Source organism: Ursus arctos, unplaced genomic scaffold, assembly GCF_023065955.2.
Source record: "Ursus arctos isolate Adak ecotype North America unplaced genomic scaffold, UrsArc2.0 scaffold_29, whole genome shotgun sequence".
Taxonomy (NCBI): Eukaryota; Metazoa; Chordata; class Mammalia; order Carnivora; family Ursidae; genus Ursus; species Ursus arctos.
In genome coordinates, this window is record NW_026622974.1 from 24,961,829 (window position 1) to 24,978,001 (window position 16,173).

General features: G+C 37.0%; 1 protein-coding gene across 1 annotated transcript in view; it reads right to left on the bottom strand.

Moving 5' to 3' along the window:
• COL9A1 (collagen type IX alpha 1 chain) overlaps positions 1-6,561 on the bottom strand; it is an 82,616-nt gene extending 76,055 nt beyond the window's left edge. The window contains exons 1-4 of the mRNA XM_026507133.4: positions 6,539-6,561; positions 5,914-5,987; positions 4,647-4,724; positions 4,380-4,512 (exon numbers count right to left, since the gene is read on the bottom strand). Coding sequence (XP_026362918.3) covers positions 4,380-4,512; positions 4,647-4,724; positions 5,914-5,987; positions 6,539-6,552 — 299 coding nt within the window. The 5' untranslated portion in view covers positions 6,553-6,561. The remainder of the gene's footprint in view (positions 1-4,379; positions 4,513-4,646; positions 4,725-5,913; positions 5,988-6,538) is intronic.
• Positions 6,562-16,173: the final 9,612 nt, after the last annotated feature.

A 16,173-nucleotide genomic window follows, 5' to 3' on the forward strand; every position in this document is an offset into this window, starting at 1 on the left:
TGAAGCTTTTCATCTGAACACCCTTTTAGCATCCACGTACTTCTTTAACCTTTGTTCTCAAACAACTTTGTTTTTATTTATAATACTGGGTGAATTCCTTTGTTAATACACATTCTTAAATGATCACTGGTGATGTGTATTATACTTATTGCAAAGCTTTTGATTCATTAAGTATTTGCCAAGTATACAGAGGTTTTGGGGCACCTGGGTGGCTCAGTCGGTTAAGCATCTGCCTTTGGCTCCAGTTGTGATCTCAGGGTCCTGGGATCAAGCCCCACATTGGGCCCCTTGCTCAGTGGGGGCTGCTTCTCCCTCTCCCTCTGCCCCTCCCCCCTCATGCTTGCTCTCTCTGTCTCTCAAATAAATAAAATCTATTTTTTAAAAAAAAGTATACAGGAGGTTTTAACATGTACATTTAAAAAGATTCTGTTTGGAGCTAAAGAAGAAAAAAATGTGTGCAAGAACTGTTTCCCCAGAATAAAGAGGTCTACATCTATTTTGATATTTACTTTTAATATAGATTTTGTTTGAGGGGCCACCTGGGTGGCACAGCGGTTAATATAGATTTTGTTTGACATATTTCCTTTGACTTTAAACTTTTCAGGAGATGCATATTCCAGAATAACCTCTAGAGAAGAAGCTAAGCTTCACTTAAGGCAGTGTAATATGTTGCCTAGTGTATAATTATATAACCTTGTAGAAGTTTATACATTTCATTTAACTGACCTCAATTAGCTTGGAGCTGGGAGATAAATTTTAAAAGTTTTATTCAATGGTGAAATTTGACAAGTATCCATTTAAATTATGAATATGTTATTTTAATATTCTTCTCACTTAATGATCTGGATTTAACCAGATGCTTAAAGAATTTTTCTTTTTTGTCTAAATATAGTTATTGTTGAGGCATGAGCCTTTCACAGAAGAAAGATAAATCTTAATGTTTTGTTCTCTTCCTTAAAGCATTATTTTTCTAGGTTTTTTTTTTTTAAGATTTTATTTATTCATTTGAGAAACAGAACACAAGCAGGGGGAGAGGCAGAAGGAGATGCCTCACTGAGCCAGGAGCCCGATATGGGGCTCGATCCCAGGACCCTGAGATCATGACCAGAGCCAAAGACAGATACTCGACCATCTGAGCCACCCGGGTGCCCCTCTTTTTCTAGGTTTTTGTAAACCTATGCTACCAATGTATTTGTTTACAGATGCACTGAGCAAGGCTGTAGAATTTTATCAGTCCCTAAATAAAACAAATCTATTTTGCTTTGATTCCACAAGTCCAAGTAACTTGTCTAAGCAACTCTTTTGCAAAGAGATCATGAGGTTGACTGAGGATCTCGCCCAGTTTATACTTCACCTCATCTTTCCTGCTAAATGAGCAAAGAGATTATGTTGAAGGTAGGATAGAACATAACGTCCCCATTTACCTCTGACTTGGTTTTGTAATGCCAAAAACTTTTTTTAAAAAATGAGGTTGCTAGAAGAACAGTTCATTTATAGACATATTGTTAAATCAAAGGTATCCATCTGCTCTCTTTCTTCATATACATGAAAATAATATGTATGTGTATGTTTGTGTATATATACAAGTATAATCAAGATTATCATGTTGTTAATCTTTTAAGCTAGGTAATACAATTTGTCTATATAAGAGAAGAAAATTCCTTTCAGTGTTCAAATTAATAAAATATATATATGTATTTATATATACTTAAAACCTTTTAGAAGTCCTCACAAGTCTAATTTATATACCAGTCAGCAGCATTGTCTTTTTTGAACGCCTGAGATTCTGTTGCAAATATGCTGTGCACATCGATAAGTAAACTTGACAGCATACATAATATAAAAGAAGCTGGATCTATAAATGATTTATTTCATTATGTTACAATCTGCACAGAATACCTTAAAGGAAGAACTATAAGGGTTTGAATAAAAGATAAGAAGACTTTAGACCTTGAAACGTTTGTTTATGACCTTAACCCAAAAAAGAGCTAAGAATTGTATTTGTTAAGGTAAACAAACATGAAATGTTTATAAATTTGAGTTGAGAATATGATACTATTATGTCTAAATAAAGAATAAAAAGCAGCAAAAAATTATGTCTCATAATCTTTCCAAGAAATTGAAAATATGAAAGTAAATTGTGATTCTATCACATCAGCTTTATATACCATTCTCTCATTTCCTTCCCACAAAAATCCTGTTAAGGTTTTGTTTTGTTTTGTTTTCATTTCCTCAGAACCTATATTCTTCAGTATAGAAATTTCCTTTAAACCAAGACTATTCTCTGCATGGTCTGAGAGCAACTCCAGTCCCTACTTTTCTTGCCACCTGGTTTTTGAATGAGTAGGACTGGGAGGACAGCTTGAAAAGAAAGAATCCACTAAGGAGAAAAGGTTCCCATCTGCACACACTCTCTCCTTGTAGTGCTCTCCACTACTTGAATGAATACTTAACTAATACCACTGTGTGCCAGGCTCTATCCAAACCCTCTCCAACTTATTAACGTTTGCTCCTCGTGGCAAATCTATGACACAGTTATTATCATTCCTAATTTATGCTGAAGGGACTGAAACAAAGATAGTGTAAGTGCTTGCCCAAAAGTAAGCTTATTACCTATTTGAGACTCCATTTATTTCAGCATTCTGGCTCTCCCCTCCTCTTTTTATTTCTTTCTCCTACTTTTTTCTACTTCCTACCTAATTATTTTTTCATCTTTTAATAAGCTTTGCCAGTAAAACAGAGTTTTTAGTCTTTGGGGGACAGGGGGGGAAGGAGATAGAGAATATGGACATTGGTTATATACTGTGAAAAATATTTAGTGACAGCTCTGGCACTTAGAGAAGAGCAACAGCAAAGATAAGCAGGAGGTACGGGTTTATGTGGCCTCAAGTTGGTCAATATCTGAACTTAGAGTTAGTTCATTACCGTCCAGATTGTACCTCAAATTATAGAAGAGGGAATTAGGTCAGCATTGGGGGGTCTTGCATCATGTTTATTTTATTAAAGAAAGAAAAAAATGTTTTTAAAAGCTTATTTAAGAACACAACTAGGGGTAGGCATGGAGCCTATTTTAAAAAAAAAGAATACAACTAGCACTTCTGTGCATGAAAAGAAAATATAAGCAAAAAAAAAGTCTGTATGATAACAATCATGCCTATAATCTTTCCAAATGTGAATAATTTTCCAGGGTCAGTATTGAATAGTGGTTGGAGCACCTTTCTGCCTGAATTTCAATCCTTCTAGGACCTCCCAACCCTGGGACCTCATGTAAGTAACTTAAATTTTCTGGCCTCACTTTCCTGTTTCATAAAATATGGATAGTAATGTCTCTACCACAGGGCTATGATGAGGATGAGATTTAATTTTAATTAGTAAATTTATTTTAAAAAGCTTATGCAGTGCACTATTGTCATTTTATAAAATATAGTTCATATTTAGAAAAAGTGTAGTTCATATGTTCAAAATATGAATTTCTATCTGCAATCTGGGACTACATCGGAATATTCTAATTTGACCAAAATTTTCATTATTGTAAACATTTAGAGCTTTTATAATACCCTTTTACTGTTATAAGTAATCATTTTTGACTTTTACACCTTAATTTTATCAAATCCCTAATTTTCTTGTTCACCTATCGAAGGAATCTTAATTCAATTATTTTGCAGTGCACTAAAACGTACAATAATTATGGTAATTACATATAAGGTATTTTAGTGATATAAAACTGAAAATCCTGAAGCTCCTTCATAACAATGGCATGACGCAACACTTACATACACTAAAGCACCACAGTTATAAATAATTTAAAGGATAAAAAACATAGTTCTAGAGAAGGAGGTAAATGAAGTGGAGGATTTTTAAATTATCATCACTACCGTTGCTTCGGTTATCATTATTCTAGTTTTGCTTTTGTTTGATCCCTGCGAGGAGCCAAGCAGTAGATGTGTGGTTCAGTTTCAGCACCAGGACGCTTGAACAGCACCATTGTGAGTCTTCTAACCACTCCGCGGTTCCTAGTTAAATTTATGCTTAACCTCTGGCACTTTTCACAGAGGGTCCTTTCAGCTAAAACCAGACAAATTATACAAAAACAGAGAGCAAAGTAATAAGAACATGTACTGAATCAATGTATAATGGTTTCAGTGATTTTTTTTTTCCTCCCTGGAATGAAAAGTAAATTACATACTGAAAACATAAAGAGTATTCACATATTTAGACACTGAACACTGAAGATAGATAGGTAAATATATTTCTTCATCTTCAAATCAAATCATGATCTAAGAAGCAATGAGCATGAGAAGATTTTCTAACATTGCGTAGCTTTTCATTTTTTAAAAATGCATTTGAGGCAGATAATTAGATAAAATATTTTTATATACCTTGTTGGAATCCTGAAGTCTACATTATTTCCCAATTTGTAAGCCACTTGTAATGCAGTTGATCCCACTACCCTCTGAATAGCTCTTCTAGATGCTGCTTTATCTATCTGGAACTGAGAAATCAAGTCAAAGCCTACAGAAAGCGAACACAAAATAAGAAGTCTAAAATGAGATTGGTTATATTCCTTTCCACAACCTTCCCAAATAAAAGAATATAGGTAGGTTTATAGAAAGTATGCATTTTCAATATGATACAAGGCTACTTGCCTGGTAAATCATCTTGGCCAATCCTGACCTTTGGACAGAGTTCATTTTCACCATTCGAATTTGAATTAACAGGGAACCCTGCAAAAGAGATAGCATGTCATCCTACCCCAACCCCTACAAGGACCATAAAGATATATCAGTAATAATAAGAGCTGAACAACTATTTAAAGGAGAATAATATGCCAACTAGCTTGCTTAGTGTATTTGGCTTTAACTCTATGACTCTGTGATTATAATTAATTCATTTTCAACTCATCCTGGAAGAGAAACAAGGTGCAAAGTTTTAATAATTTGTACTGGGAAAATATTCCTTTGGGAGAAGTTAGGAATTTGTTCCTTTTGGAACCAGAGCTGTACAATGTTGTGAATGACACAGCGTCAGACACCGTTTGGAAAACTTCTGGTGGCTTGGACTAGAAAATATTCCTTAAACACCACAAATTTTAGAATTCCTAAGAGAATCCAGAGCCAGCCTTGAGCCAGTTAATGGGACTTCTGGAGAGTGGAGTTCTTAGGAATCTTTGTTAAATAGAGGAGTTTGGGGGGAGACTAGGGATTTGTTAATCCAAAATAAAATATATAGGGTGCTTTTAATTTTACAAATTCATTCCAAGAGATCAAAAAAGGGTCCCAACTAGACTATTGCTAGCATCCTAGAATGGGGAAAAGTAATGAGAAAAAGAAAAGAATCATGAAGATGATTAAACATGTACTTCAATGAGAAATCCTAGAATTAAATTGGCTGCTCCTTACACAGGTAGAAAGTTGCAGGGAGAAAGCTTTTTAAGAAGGCTTCTTGTAACTGTCCAACCCCAGCACCCTGCTGAGACTCACCTGACAACAGAGACTTCCTAGACTTCAGAAAAAACATTTTCCAGCTACAAGTTTTGGCTCAGCCATCCCAGTATATCAAAATACCTTTTACACCTCCACTGACCCCAGGTCATTCATCCATCCATTCACCCATCCATCGGTCCACCCACCCAACATTACCAATCACCATATGAACCAAGCAGGCACTGTGCAAGGCACCGAAGTACACAGCTTGTCTTTCCTGCCAATTGTGATCACAGCCAGGACTTCTCTTCTATACCCAACACTGACCACGTAAAACTAGCCATGGAGTAAACCCATGGCTAAAGCAGTATTGAAGAGTGAGACTGTGGAGGACCGTGGATGCATCACTCAGTCCTCACTCAGCCACAACCCTGCTTGATCCTTTCTGGGAACAAGTGGTATTTCAAAATCCAGAAACTGTGGCTCTTACTTGGGCGACGCTTGACAGCTGCAGATGCCCAAGATCCCAGGAAACTGCACACAAGGAAGAAAACTGGAATTTTCCTGAAGAGGAGAAAAGAAAATGACTCAAATAAGAATCCCTCCAGGTGGGGACTACTTAATTGTTTTGAAATAGGGTAAACACAGTTAATGTAGGTGATCAAATCTCAGTATAGTTTATTTTTTCCATTTGACTTTGAAATCTTGAGAGATTTAATTAATTCTCACATTTCTAGCTCCTACACTAAAACAAACATGAGACTGCTGTTGGCTTTATCTCACTTTCTCCATATCTACCTATTTCACCATTTCTACATCTATTTCCTTGTCTATGTTTTCTTTCACCTTAGTATTTCTCCTTCTTCAGTTTAATAGCTCTCTCTCCTTTCTCTGTCTCTCTCCTGTCTCTTATGCTTGTTCTCTTGTCTCACTCTCATTTGTCTCCCTTTCTTTCTCTGTCTATTTCTCTGTCTGGGTCTCTCTCTTTCTCCTTTCCCTTCTCCCATCTTCCCTCACCTTCTCTCATCCTACCACCACTGCAGGAACACAGACCCTTGGTTCTGAGGACCCCCAACCTGTTCTCCCCACCCGTCTTTCCAATGTCAAGGTCTTACCAAAAGTTCTTCATTTTCCCAACCGGTTTTCTTTGGTCCCAACAGTCCTAGTGATGAAGGGGTTGTGGGGGTGGGGGGTCAGTGCTCCCCCCAAGACCCCTTCACTGTCACCCCAGCACTAATGGGTTCTGGGCCCAGCCTTGGTTCCTCCTGCCCTTGTAAGGGCTTAAAGCAAAGGGAGTGAACCTGGGGCATCTGGTGACACTTTAAACCACAGCAGAGGGAAGGGGTGGGGAGAGGCGGCCCTGTGAGCCCAGGCCTAGCCAGGGGTGTGTCCTCAAAGCTAACAAGGTTACACTGAAGGAGGAATTAGCAAGGGAAAGTTTGCTGAAAAGAAAAAAAGTCAGGATGTGGAGAAATTCACCAGAAAAACTCAAGCAAGCTGCTATAGGAATACAGTGGAAGCTTTTAGAACTGCTATAGGAATACAGTGAATGCTTTTAGAGGACTGAGGTAAAGAGGGGCTCACTGGAAAGCAGAGATGTGGGAACTCATGGGTGCCTTGGTGCACAGCCAACCTAGATTTGAATCTCCATTTGTTCTGAAGCTTACTAGTTTTATGTTTTGGGGCAAGTTAATCTGTCTGTAACTCAGTTGCCTTAAATGAAAAGTGGGTTGAAAATAGTTACCTAAAACAACTGTTTTGAGAATTAAACAAAATAGCAGCGTCTAATGCCTGGCTCAGGGGAACAGTCATTATTCTCCATCATCATCATCATCATCATCATCATCATCATCATCATCATCATAGCTAGTATAGCCTCACTCTTTGCCCCCCTCTGTTGAAAATGCTTGAAGCCTGATAATGCTTGATTCTCAAAACACTATTAAGTAAAACTAAAATTATTCCTATTCTACAGGTGAGACAACTGAGGCACAGAAAATCAAGTAATTTGTAACTTGCTCAATGTTGCGCAGCTAATTAATTACTCAATACATGCTAGGTCTCTGTACTTCATGGGTAGAAATCTTGGTAAAATGTAACATCAAGCGCCCTAGTTTTTATTTCTTCTTAAACTCTATAATTACCAGAGCTAAGCAGAATATCCTGGGAAATAAGCAACATATTTTCCTCTATGAACAAGTTGAGAGCATATTACAATGAGCACAGACCTGAAGAGAAAGGTTTTTATTAGCACCAAGTCATACAAACCCATCCTCTCTCTAGAACCTGAGTATTTCAAGAGAGAGCCTCCACCCCATACACTTGGGATGGTCTGCTTCTTGTCCCAATTTGGGGGACATCAGTATCCACTCCAAAATCAAAGACTTTCAGGCTCAGATGATCCAATGATCTTAATAAGTTTTGGACTCTAGTGTGAAGTAGTTTTGTTTTCTTGAAATTTCTTTAATTTTTAAATCAATTTAATTTTTCAATTGCAAAATAAATGGTATTATTTCTTATTTTTTGTTTGTTTCTTCTAAAAAAAAAAATCCTTTCCTCTTCTGCTTTCCTCAGCTCGATGAAAAATTTGTTTCCCATGATGAGCTGAGAACCAAGTAAACCTGAACATCACACCATTTGTTCCCCTTTCCTTTTCTACTCATGACCTACCTGTCTCCCCACTGGCATCAGGACATCCATTTCCTCACGTTGTTTGGGCTCTCCACAGTGTCCTGTCATTCTCCTTCCATCTATCAAAATTATGATTCCCAAGGGTAGCCATTTTGGCTGAGTCACAGAATTATAAATGGTCCTACCCTAGTTTTTTCTTGAAAGTTGACCAGGGCTTATGTAAATGGAGCAGTTTGCTAACCCGAGAAAACCCCTGAACTTCTAATGGTAGGACTTCAGAAGAGAAACTGTGCGGCTGGCGACCTCCCTGAAATCACACAAGGTAAGCCAGCCCTAGATCCACAGGGGAAGGGACATTTTCCAAAGCGACCCTCTCCACTTAAGTTCTTTATTTGTAGTCCAGATCCTCTACTACTATTTACTGTGGGAAACAAGAGAGGCAGATTTTCCTATATAATTAAGTGTTTGAGAAATCCTTTTGTTAAGTGTTTTAAATATCTCACTTCTGCTTTTGTCCCCTCCTCCACCCACTTTGTAGAATCCTCTACAGCTAGAATGAGAAGGCAAATGAAGGGGGACTTTTATAAAAGATTTTTTAAATGAGAAGAAAATAGGTTTTCTTATAAGTGGTTTGGCTTTATTCCAGCTTGGCAGTTTTATGTAAAATGATGAAGAGCAAGCAACAGCTCTATTAAGAAAGAATATAAGTCCAGAGAAAACAAGATCTCTCTCTCTCTCTCTCTCTCTCTCTCTCTCACACACACACACACACACACACACACACACACACGCTCATTTAAGGGCACTTTTTTCTCCTTTTTCCACCCCTGTCTTATTTTTTTTTAATTTATTTATTTTTATTAACATATAATGTATTATCTGTTTCAGGGCTACAGGTCTGTGATTCATCAGTCTTACACAACTCACAGCGCCCACCGTAGCACATACCTTCCCCAGTGTCCACCGTCCCTGTTTTCTATTAACCATATTTCATAACTTGACATGACAGTCTCACAGGGAGCAGTGCAAACCCCACACTCTCTGGTCTGGGTCAGATTGCACCCTAAAATTAGACACATAAGCTTTTTTATCACTAACACTGCTCCCTCACTTTACCTAACAGGTTTGTTCCTGAAAAACTATGTGGAAATGAAATCTGATCAATTATATAAGATTGTAAATGCACTAAGACAGTGTGATATTTGAAAATTATCCATTTTGTAAATAGAAGTATTTTATACAGAATAGTTGTGCTTTTATCCCTCTTTACTCCCTCCCTCATCTAACACACACTGCTCTATCACACACACACACACACACACACACACCTTTCCCTTTCTGGAAATCCAGAATTTTACTTACTTACAGTTTATAACAGGGAACATCATCACAAATCATCTTTCTTGATCATCTACTCTTTTTCATTTGTGTACCCAATCATTCAGCAAACACTTATTGAATGACTATATGTACCAAAAATATAACCACCTTGCCCTGAGGAAGCTCACAGCCCAGTTGGGAAGTCCAATATGAAAATGACTGCAAAATAGTGAGGGAATGAGGTTGCAGCATCACTGAGAACAAGTATGAACTCAGTCCAGAAGCATCAGGAAACTTTTCATAAAGGAAGTGAAATCTTAAAGGGTGAATAGAAGCCTACCAAGAAAACAAGTGGGAATAGTACATTCTGGGCAGAAGAAATAGCAGGTACCACGACAAAAAGGTAGAAGAGAGTATTTTAGGAACCCCAAGTTTAATTCAGGAGCTCTTTCATTTGGTAAATATTTATTGGTGACTCTCCTACCATGAGCCTTGAGCTGGTCTCAGTACAGAGGTGCAGCAGAGAAAGACCAGGTCCCTGCCCCCATGGACCTTACAGCTTGTAGGCAGACAGATACTAAATACATTTACAAGAATAGACATGATAATTTGAATTGGAACTGTTATAAAATATATATATATATATACAGGGGCACCTGGGTGGCTCAATTGGTTAAGCATCTGCCTTCAGCTCAGGTCATGATCCCAGGGTCCTGGGATCCAGCCCCACATCAGGCTCGCTGCTCCTCGGGGAGCTCACTTCTCCCTCTTCCTCTGCCTGCCGCAACCCCTGCTTGTGCTCTCTCTCTCTGTCAAATAAATGAAATCTTTAAAAATACATACAAAAGTGGGCAATGTGTTTTAGAGAAAGGCAGGGGTAGGTTTAGAGGCTGATCATGATTGAGGGGTAAGGGAAGGCTCCTCTGAGATGATAAGTTTTGACTCAGACTTTATGAGAATCCAGAGACAAGACTGATAGGGTGGACTGGAAAAGGAGAGGAGGGCAGGTGGAACTACTTGGTTTTTAAGCTTGAGTAACTGAATATATGGTGATTTTTTTTTTTTCGAAATGACAAGTTGAAGGACCATGGGGGAGACTTTGAGTAAGGGGATATTGAAAGAGTTTGGACTTTATTCTGGCTATTAAGGGAGCTGGATGGAGAGTTTGAAACCAAAAATGACTTTTTAGATATGTCTTCAGAAAAATGGTTCTGGCATTGCTGAAGGATGGACTGAATGGATTTGATAAGTATATGTGCATATTCACAACTGAAACAAGTTTCAGAAGACAGTATTTATCCATGTAAATGTAGTGCAGTCTATTTTCTGTTTTATTCTATTTCATTTTTTAGTGATGGTGACCAACTCAATAAATTGATTTCAGGACCAGCTAATGGGTTGCAACCCATGGTTTTAAAAACATTGTGTTAGAATACAGTAGGCACAAGGTGTGTCAAAATATATATTTCCCCTTATTTCCTGGCATAGGGCACAATAGTTGGGACATCCCATAAAGCTCATAGAATAGTAGAGAATGCTCCTTAGTTTTAACACAATGATATTTTTTTAAGTATACTTTTGAAGTGAAGTTACCATAAACACAATTTTTTTAAAGATATCGTGTGTCCCACATTTACTTTATAGATTAAAACTAAGAAGACACCCTTTTAAAATTAGCTTCCTAATAGTATCTCGTTGTAAGCTCTCTTCTGTATATCTTGGCTTTAAAAATAAAAGACTCGAATGTCTAGTGACACATAGCAGTTGTGCAAGGATGCTGCAAATTAGCCACAGCTAGAGCTTGAAATTTATCAAAGAAATCTCGCTGAGAGGCTGATTAATAATCAGAGAGTTGCTAAAACTAGGACTCCCACAGTTTTGCATTGAGTTAAGTTTTACTGTAAAGAAATCTCACCACAATCAAAGCTCTATTTTAATCTGCTTATTTTGGTTCTATACTTGTAATTGTAGCCTAATCATATGTAGCAAGCAAATAGGGCCTCATGACGATAGCCATTTCTCTCTGAATCTCTCACAAATGAATATGTTCTTGCCATGGACCATTAATACAAGAATGTGTTATTTAACATAAACACCACCACCACCTCCAAGCTTCTGGTGTATTACTTTTGCTTGCTCTAAAATATGAGCATTTGCATTACCCCAAGGAAAGGAGAAATCAAATCCCCTCCACCACACATGTGCTTCCAACACTTGTTGCTACATTTGCTGCCATGTGGATCTTCAATTTGTAGCGGCTGATTCATGTCCTAAGCCTCTTTTGCATCTTCAAACCTCACATACTGATCATTCAACATATTTTTCTACATGCTGTCAACCCTCCTTTTCTAACAGTGGTTCCCAAAGATATACCAAAATCACCCGAGGATAAAAATGTATCTCTGGGCTTCACCCCCAGAGTTTCTGATTCAGGAGATTTAAGGTGGGTCTGAGAATTTATATTTCTAACAAGATCCCAGGTTGATGCTGGTGCTACTGGTCCAGTGAGAAGTGCTGCTTGTAGAAGTAATGTTTTCAACTCCATTGAGCTACCCCTTTCTTTTTATAACTGATATGGACTTGCAGACTGAATTTTTTGAATAGTTACTTGCAGAATAACTTTTTAAAATAAATATCAGTTGCACCCATAAGAAAGATATACTGGGAACTTTCACACTTATGAAAACAAATTGTACTAATTTCTTTACATTACATGTATTAAGGAAATTTACTTGGCAGAATGAGGTACAGAATCCAAGGCTTCCCTTCTGCACTACTCTCATTTATCAAGCAAAATATATAAAATGTGTTCCTGGATCCATGTTACCTTTTATCAATAAAATATAGAAAAATCCTTCATTCTGAAATCACTCTTTCTCTTTTACCAAAGAACCCTTAAGTGAACATTGTTTTATGTTGCATCCTATGAAATTTTATATGCATTCACTAGCTTTCACACTCTGGGAAAATATTTGTCTACACTAGGTGGCAGTGTAATCCTGCAATTTGAAACCTGAACTAACGCATCAGGCTAGAATTTGATTTCTAGTCTTTAGGTAGATAACTTTGATTTTATGCAAATCTTCCATTCTTGGTTGATTTCCATATGTATATATCGAAGTATTATAATTGATTCCATTTTAGGGCTATTCTCAGAATAAATGTGCAAATAAAATGCAATCTGATTGTTCAGAAAGCCTATTGAGGGAGAAAGACACTAAATGAACACTTAAATTTTTTTAAAAAATTTTTGTTTGGTTAACATACAGTGTTATATTAATTTCAGGTGTACAATATAGTGATTTGTCAGTTCTATATATTACCCAATGCTTGTTAGATAACTATACTCTTAATTCCCTTCATCTATTTCACCCATCCCCCTACCCACCTCTCCTGTGTAACCACCTGTTTGTTCTCTATAGATAAGAGTGTTTTTTGGCTTGTCTCTTTTTTTTTCCCTTTGTTCATCTGTGTTGTTTCTTAAATTCCACATATGAGAGAAATCATATGGTGTTTTAATTATTTTTTTAAATATATTGTTAGATTCAGTTTGCTAATATTTTGTTGAGGATTTTTGCATCTGTATTCGTCAGGGATATTGGCCTGTAGTTCTCTTTTTTTGTGTTGTCTATATGGCTTTGGTATGAGGGTAATGCTGGCCTTAAAGAATGAATTTGGAAGTTTTCCTTCCTCTTCTAATTTTTGGAAAAGTTTGAGAAGATTCAGTGTTAACTCTTCTTTAAATGTTCAGTAGACTTCACCTGGCCAGCTGTCTGGCCCTGGACTTTGTTTGTCAGGAGTATTTTGATTACTGAGTCAATTTTATTGCTAGTAATTGCCCTGTTTAAATTTTCTATTTCTTCCTGCTTCAGTCTTGGGAGGTTATATGCTTTTAAGAATTTATCTGTTTCTTCTAGGTTGTCCAATTTTTTGGCCAATAACTTTTCATAATAGTTTCTTATAATCATTTGTAATTCTGTGGTGTCAGTTGTTACTTCTTTTTCATTTGTGATTTTGTTTGAATTCTCTTCTTTTTTTCTCAAATGAGTCTGGCTAGAGGTTTATCAATTTTGTTGATCTTTTCAAGGAACCAGCTTCTGGATTCATTGATCTATTCTACTCTTTTGGTTTTCATGTCATTTATTTCTGTTCTGATCTTTATTATTTCCTTCCTTTTGCTGGTTTGGGATTTTATTTGTTCTTTTTCTAGCTCCTTTAGGTGTGTAAATTTATGTTGTTTGAGATTTTTCTTGCTTCTTGAGGTAGGCCTGTATGGCTACACACTTTCCTCTTAGAACCACTTTTGCTGCATACCAGAGATTTCGGACCATTGTGTTTTCATTTTCATTTCTCTCCATGTAATTTTTGATTTCTTCTTTGATTTCCTGGTTGACCCATTCATTGTTAGTAGCATGTTATTTAACCTCCATGTATTTGTGCTCCTTCCAGATTTTTTCTTGTGGTTGATCTCTAGTTTCATAGCATTGTGGTCAGAAAAGATTCATGGTATGACTTCAATCTTCTTGAATTTGTTGAGACTAGTTTTATAGCCTAATATGTGATCGATTCAGGAGAATGCTCTATATGCACTTGAAAAGAATGAGTATTCCGCTGTTTTAGGATGGAAAGCATGTTCTAAATGTATCTGTTAAATCCATTTGGTCCAGCAAGTCATTCAAAGCCACTGTTTGCTTGTTGATTTTCTGTTTGGATGATGTGTCCATTGATATAAGTGAGCTGTTAAAGTCCCCTGTTATTATTGCCTTACTATTGATTAGTTCCTTTATGTTTGTCATTAACTGTTTTATGTTGGGTGCTCCCATGTTGGTTGCATGAATATTTATAGTTGTTATATCTTCTTGTTGGATTGTCCCCTTTATTATTATATAGTGTCCTTTATGTCTCTGTTTTAGGGTCTATATCATCTGATATAAATATTGCTACCTTGGCTTAGTTTTGACATCCCTTTGCAAGATAAATGTTTCTCCATCCCCTCACTTTTAAACTGCATGTGTCTTTGTTTGAAATGAGAATCTTACAGGCAGCGTATAGATGGGTTTTGTTTCTTTATCCATTCTGTCATTTTGTATTTTTTGATTGAACATTTAGTTGATTTGCATTCAAAGTAATTATTAATAGGTATGTATTTATTGCCATATTGTTACTTGTTTTGTAGTTGTTTTGTGGTTCTTCTCTGATCCTTTCTTTCCTGCTCTCCTTCATAGTTTGCTGGCCTTCTTTGGTGATATACTTGGATTCCTTTCTCTTTATTTTTTGCATATCTATTAGTTGTTTTTGATTTATGGTTACTATTAGATTTGTATACAACTCCTTCTGCATATAACAGTCTATAGTAAGTTGATGGTCACTTGAGTTTGAACCCATTCTTTACTCAACCCCCCCCACCATGTTCTAAGTATAAGATGTCATATTTTACATCCTTTAATTTTGTGAATCCCTTAACTGATTTTTACAGTATACCTATTTTTTTTTTTTTTTTTTTTTTTTTACTGCTTTTGTGTTTCCTACTTTCCTTACCCTTATGACGTCTTTCCTTTAACATTTCTTTTAGAGCTGATTTATTGGTCAGGAACTTCTTTAACTTTTGTTTGTCTGAGAAACTCTTTATCACTCTTTTATTCTGAAATGATTGCCTTGCAGGGTAAAGTATTCTTGGCTGCAGATTTTTTCCATTCAGCACTTGAGTATATCATGCCCCACCCTTCTGGCCTGCAAAGTTTCTGCTGAAAAAGCAACTGATAGCTTTATGGGGTTTCCTTCGTATATAACTGTCTTTTCTCTTGCTGCTTTTAAAATTCTCTCTTTTTCATTACTATTTGCCATTTTAATTACTACGTGTCTTGGTGTGGACCTCCTTGGGTTGATTTTGTTAGGGGATCTCTGTGCCTCCTGGATCTGGATTTCTTTTTCCTTCCCCAGATTAGGGAAGTTTACAGCTATTATTTCTTCAAATAAATTTTGTGCCCCCCTTTCTCTCTCTTCTTCTAGGGCCCTATAATATGAATGTAATTGTGCTTGATGGAGTTGCTGAGTTCCCTAAGAATATTCTCATTTTGCGTATTTTTTTTTCTCTTAGCTGCGCAGCTTGATTACTTTACATTACTCTGTCTTCCAGGCAGCTAATCCATTCCTCCACTTCCTCTAGCCTGCTATTTATTCCATCTAGTGTATTTTAAATTTCACTTATTGTGCTCTTCATCTCCAATTGGGTCTTCTTTATAGCTTTGTGAAGGGTCTCACTGATGTCCTCCACTCTTTTATCGAGGCCAGTTAGTATTTTTATGATCATTACTTTAAATTCGCTGTGAGGTTTATTACTTGTATCCATTTTGTTTGGGTCTCTTGCTGTGGTTTTGTCCTGTTCTTGCATGTGGGACAAATTCCTCTGTCTCTTAATTTTGTCTAATTCTCTGTGTCTGTTTCTGTGTGTTAGGTAAGTTAGCTATGTCTCCTACTCTTGAAAGTAATAGCCTTATGAAGAAGAGGTCCTGTAGTGCCCTGCAGAACAGTGTTCCCTGTTCATCAGAACTTGATGTTTCAGGGAGTGTCTCCTATGTGTGTTGTGTGTGCCCTGCTATTTTGTCCTGGCTGCTTTTTTCTTCAGTCCAGTCATCTGCAGAGGCTCTCTTTGTCTATTGTGGGCATTGTTTGGTCCCCAGCCTGGTGGGGCATGTGGTTTTAAAAAGACACATACCAGTCTGCTTATGAAATGAGAACTGACGCCACCACTTCCAGGACCAGGGATGGTCTGGGCAGATCCACAAAGTATGCATGTACA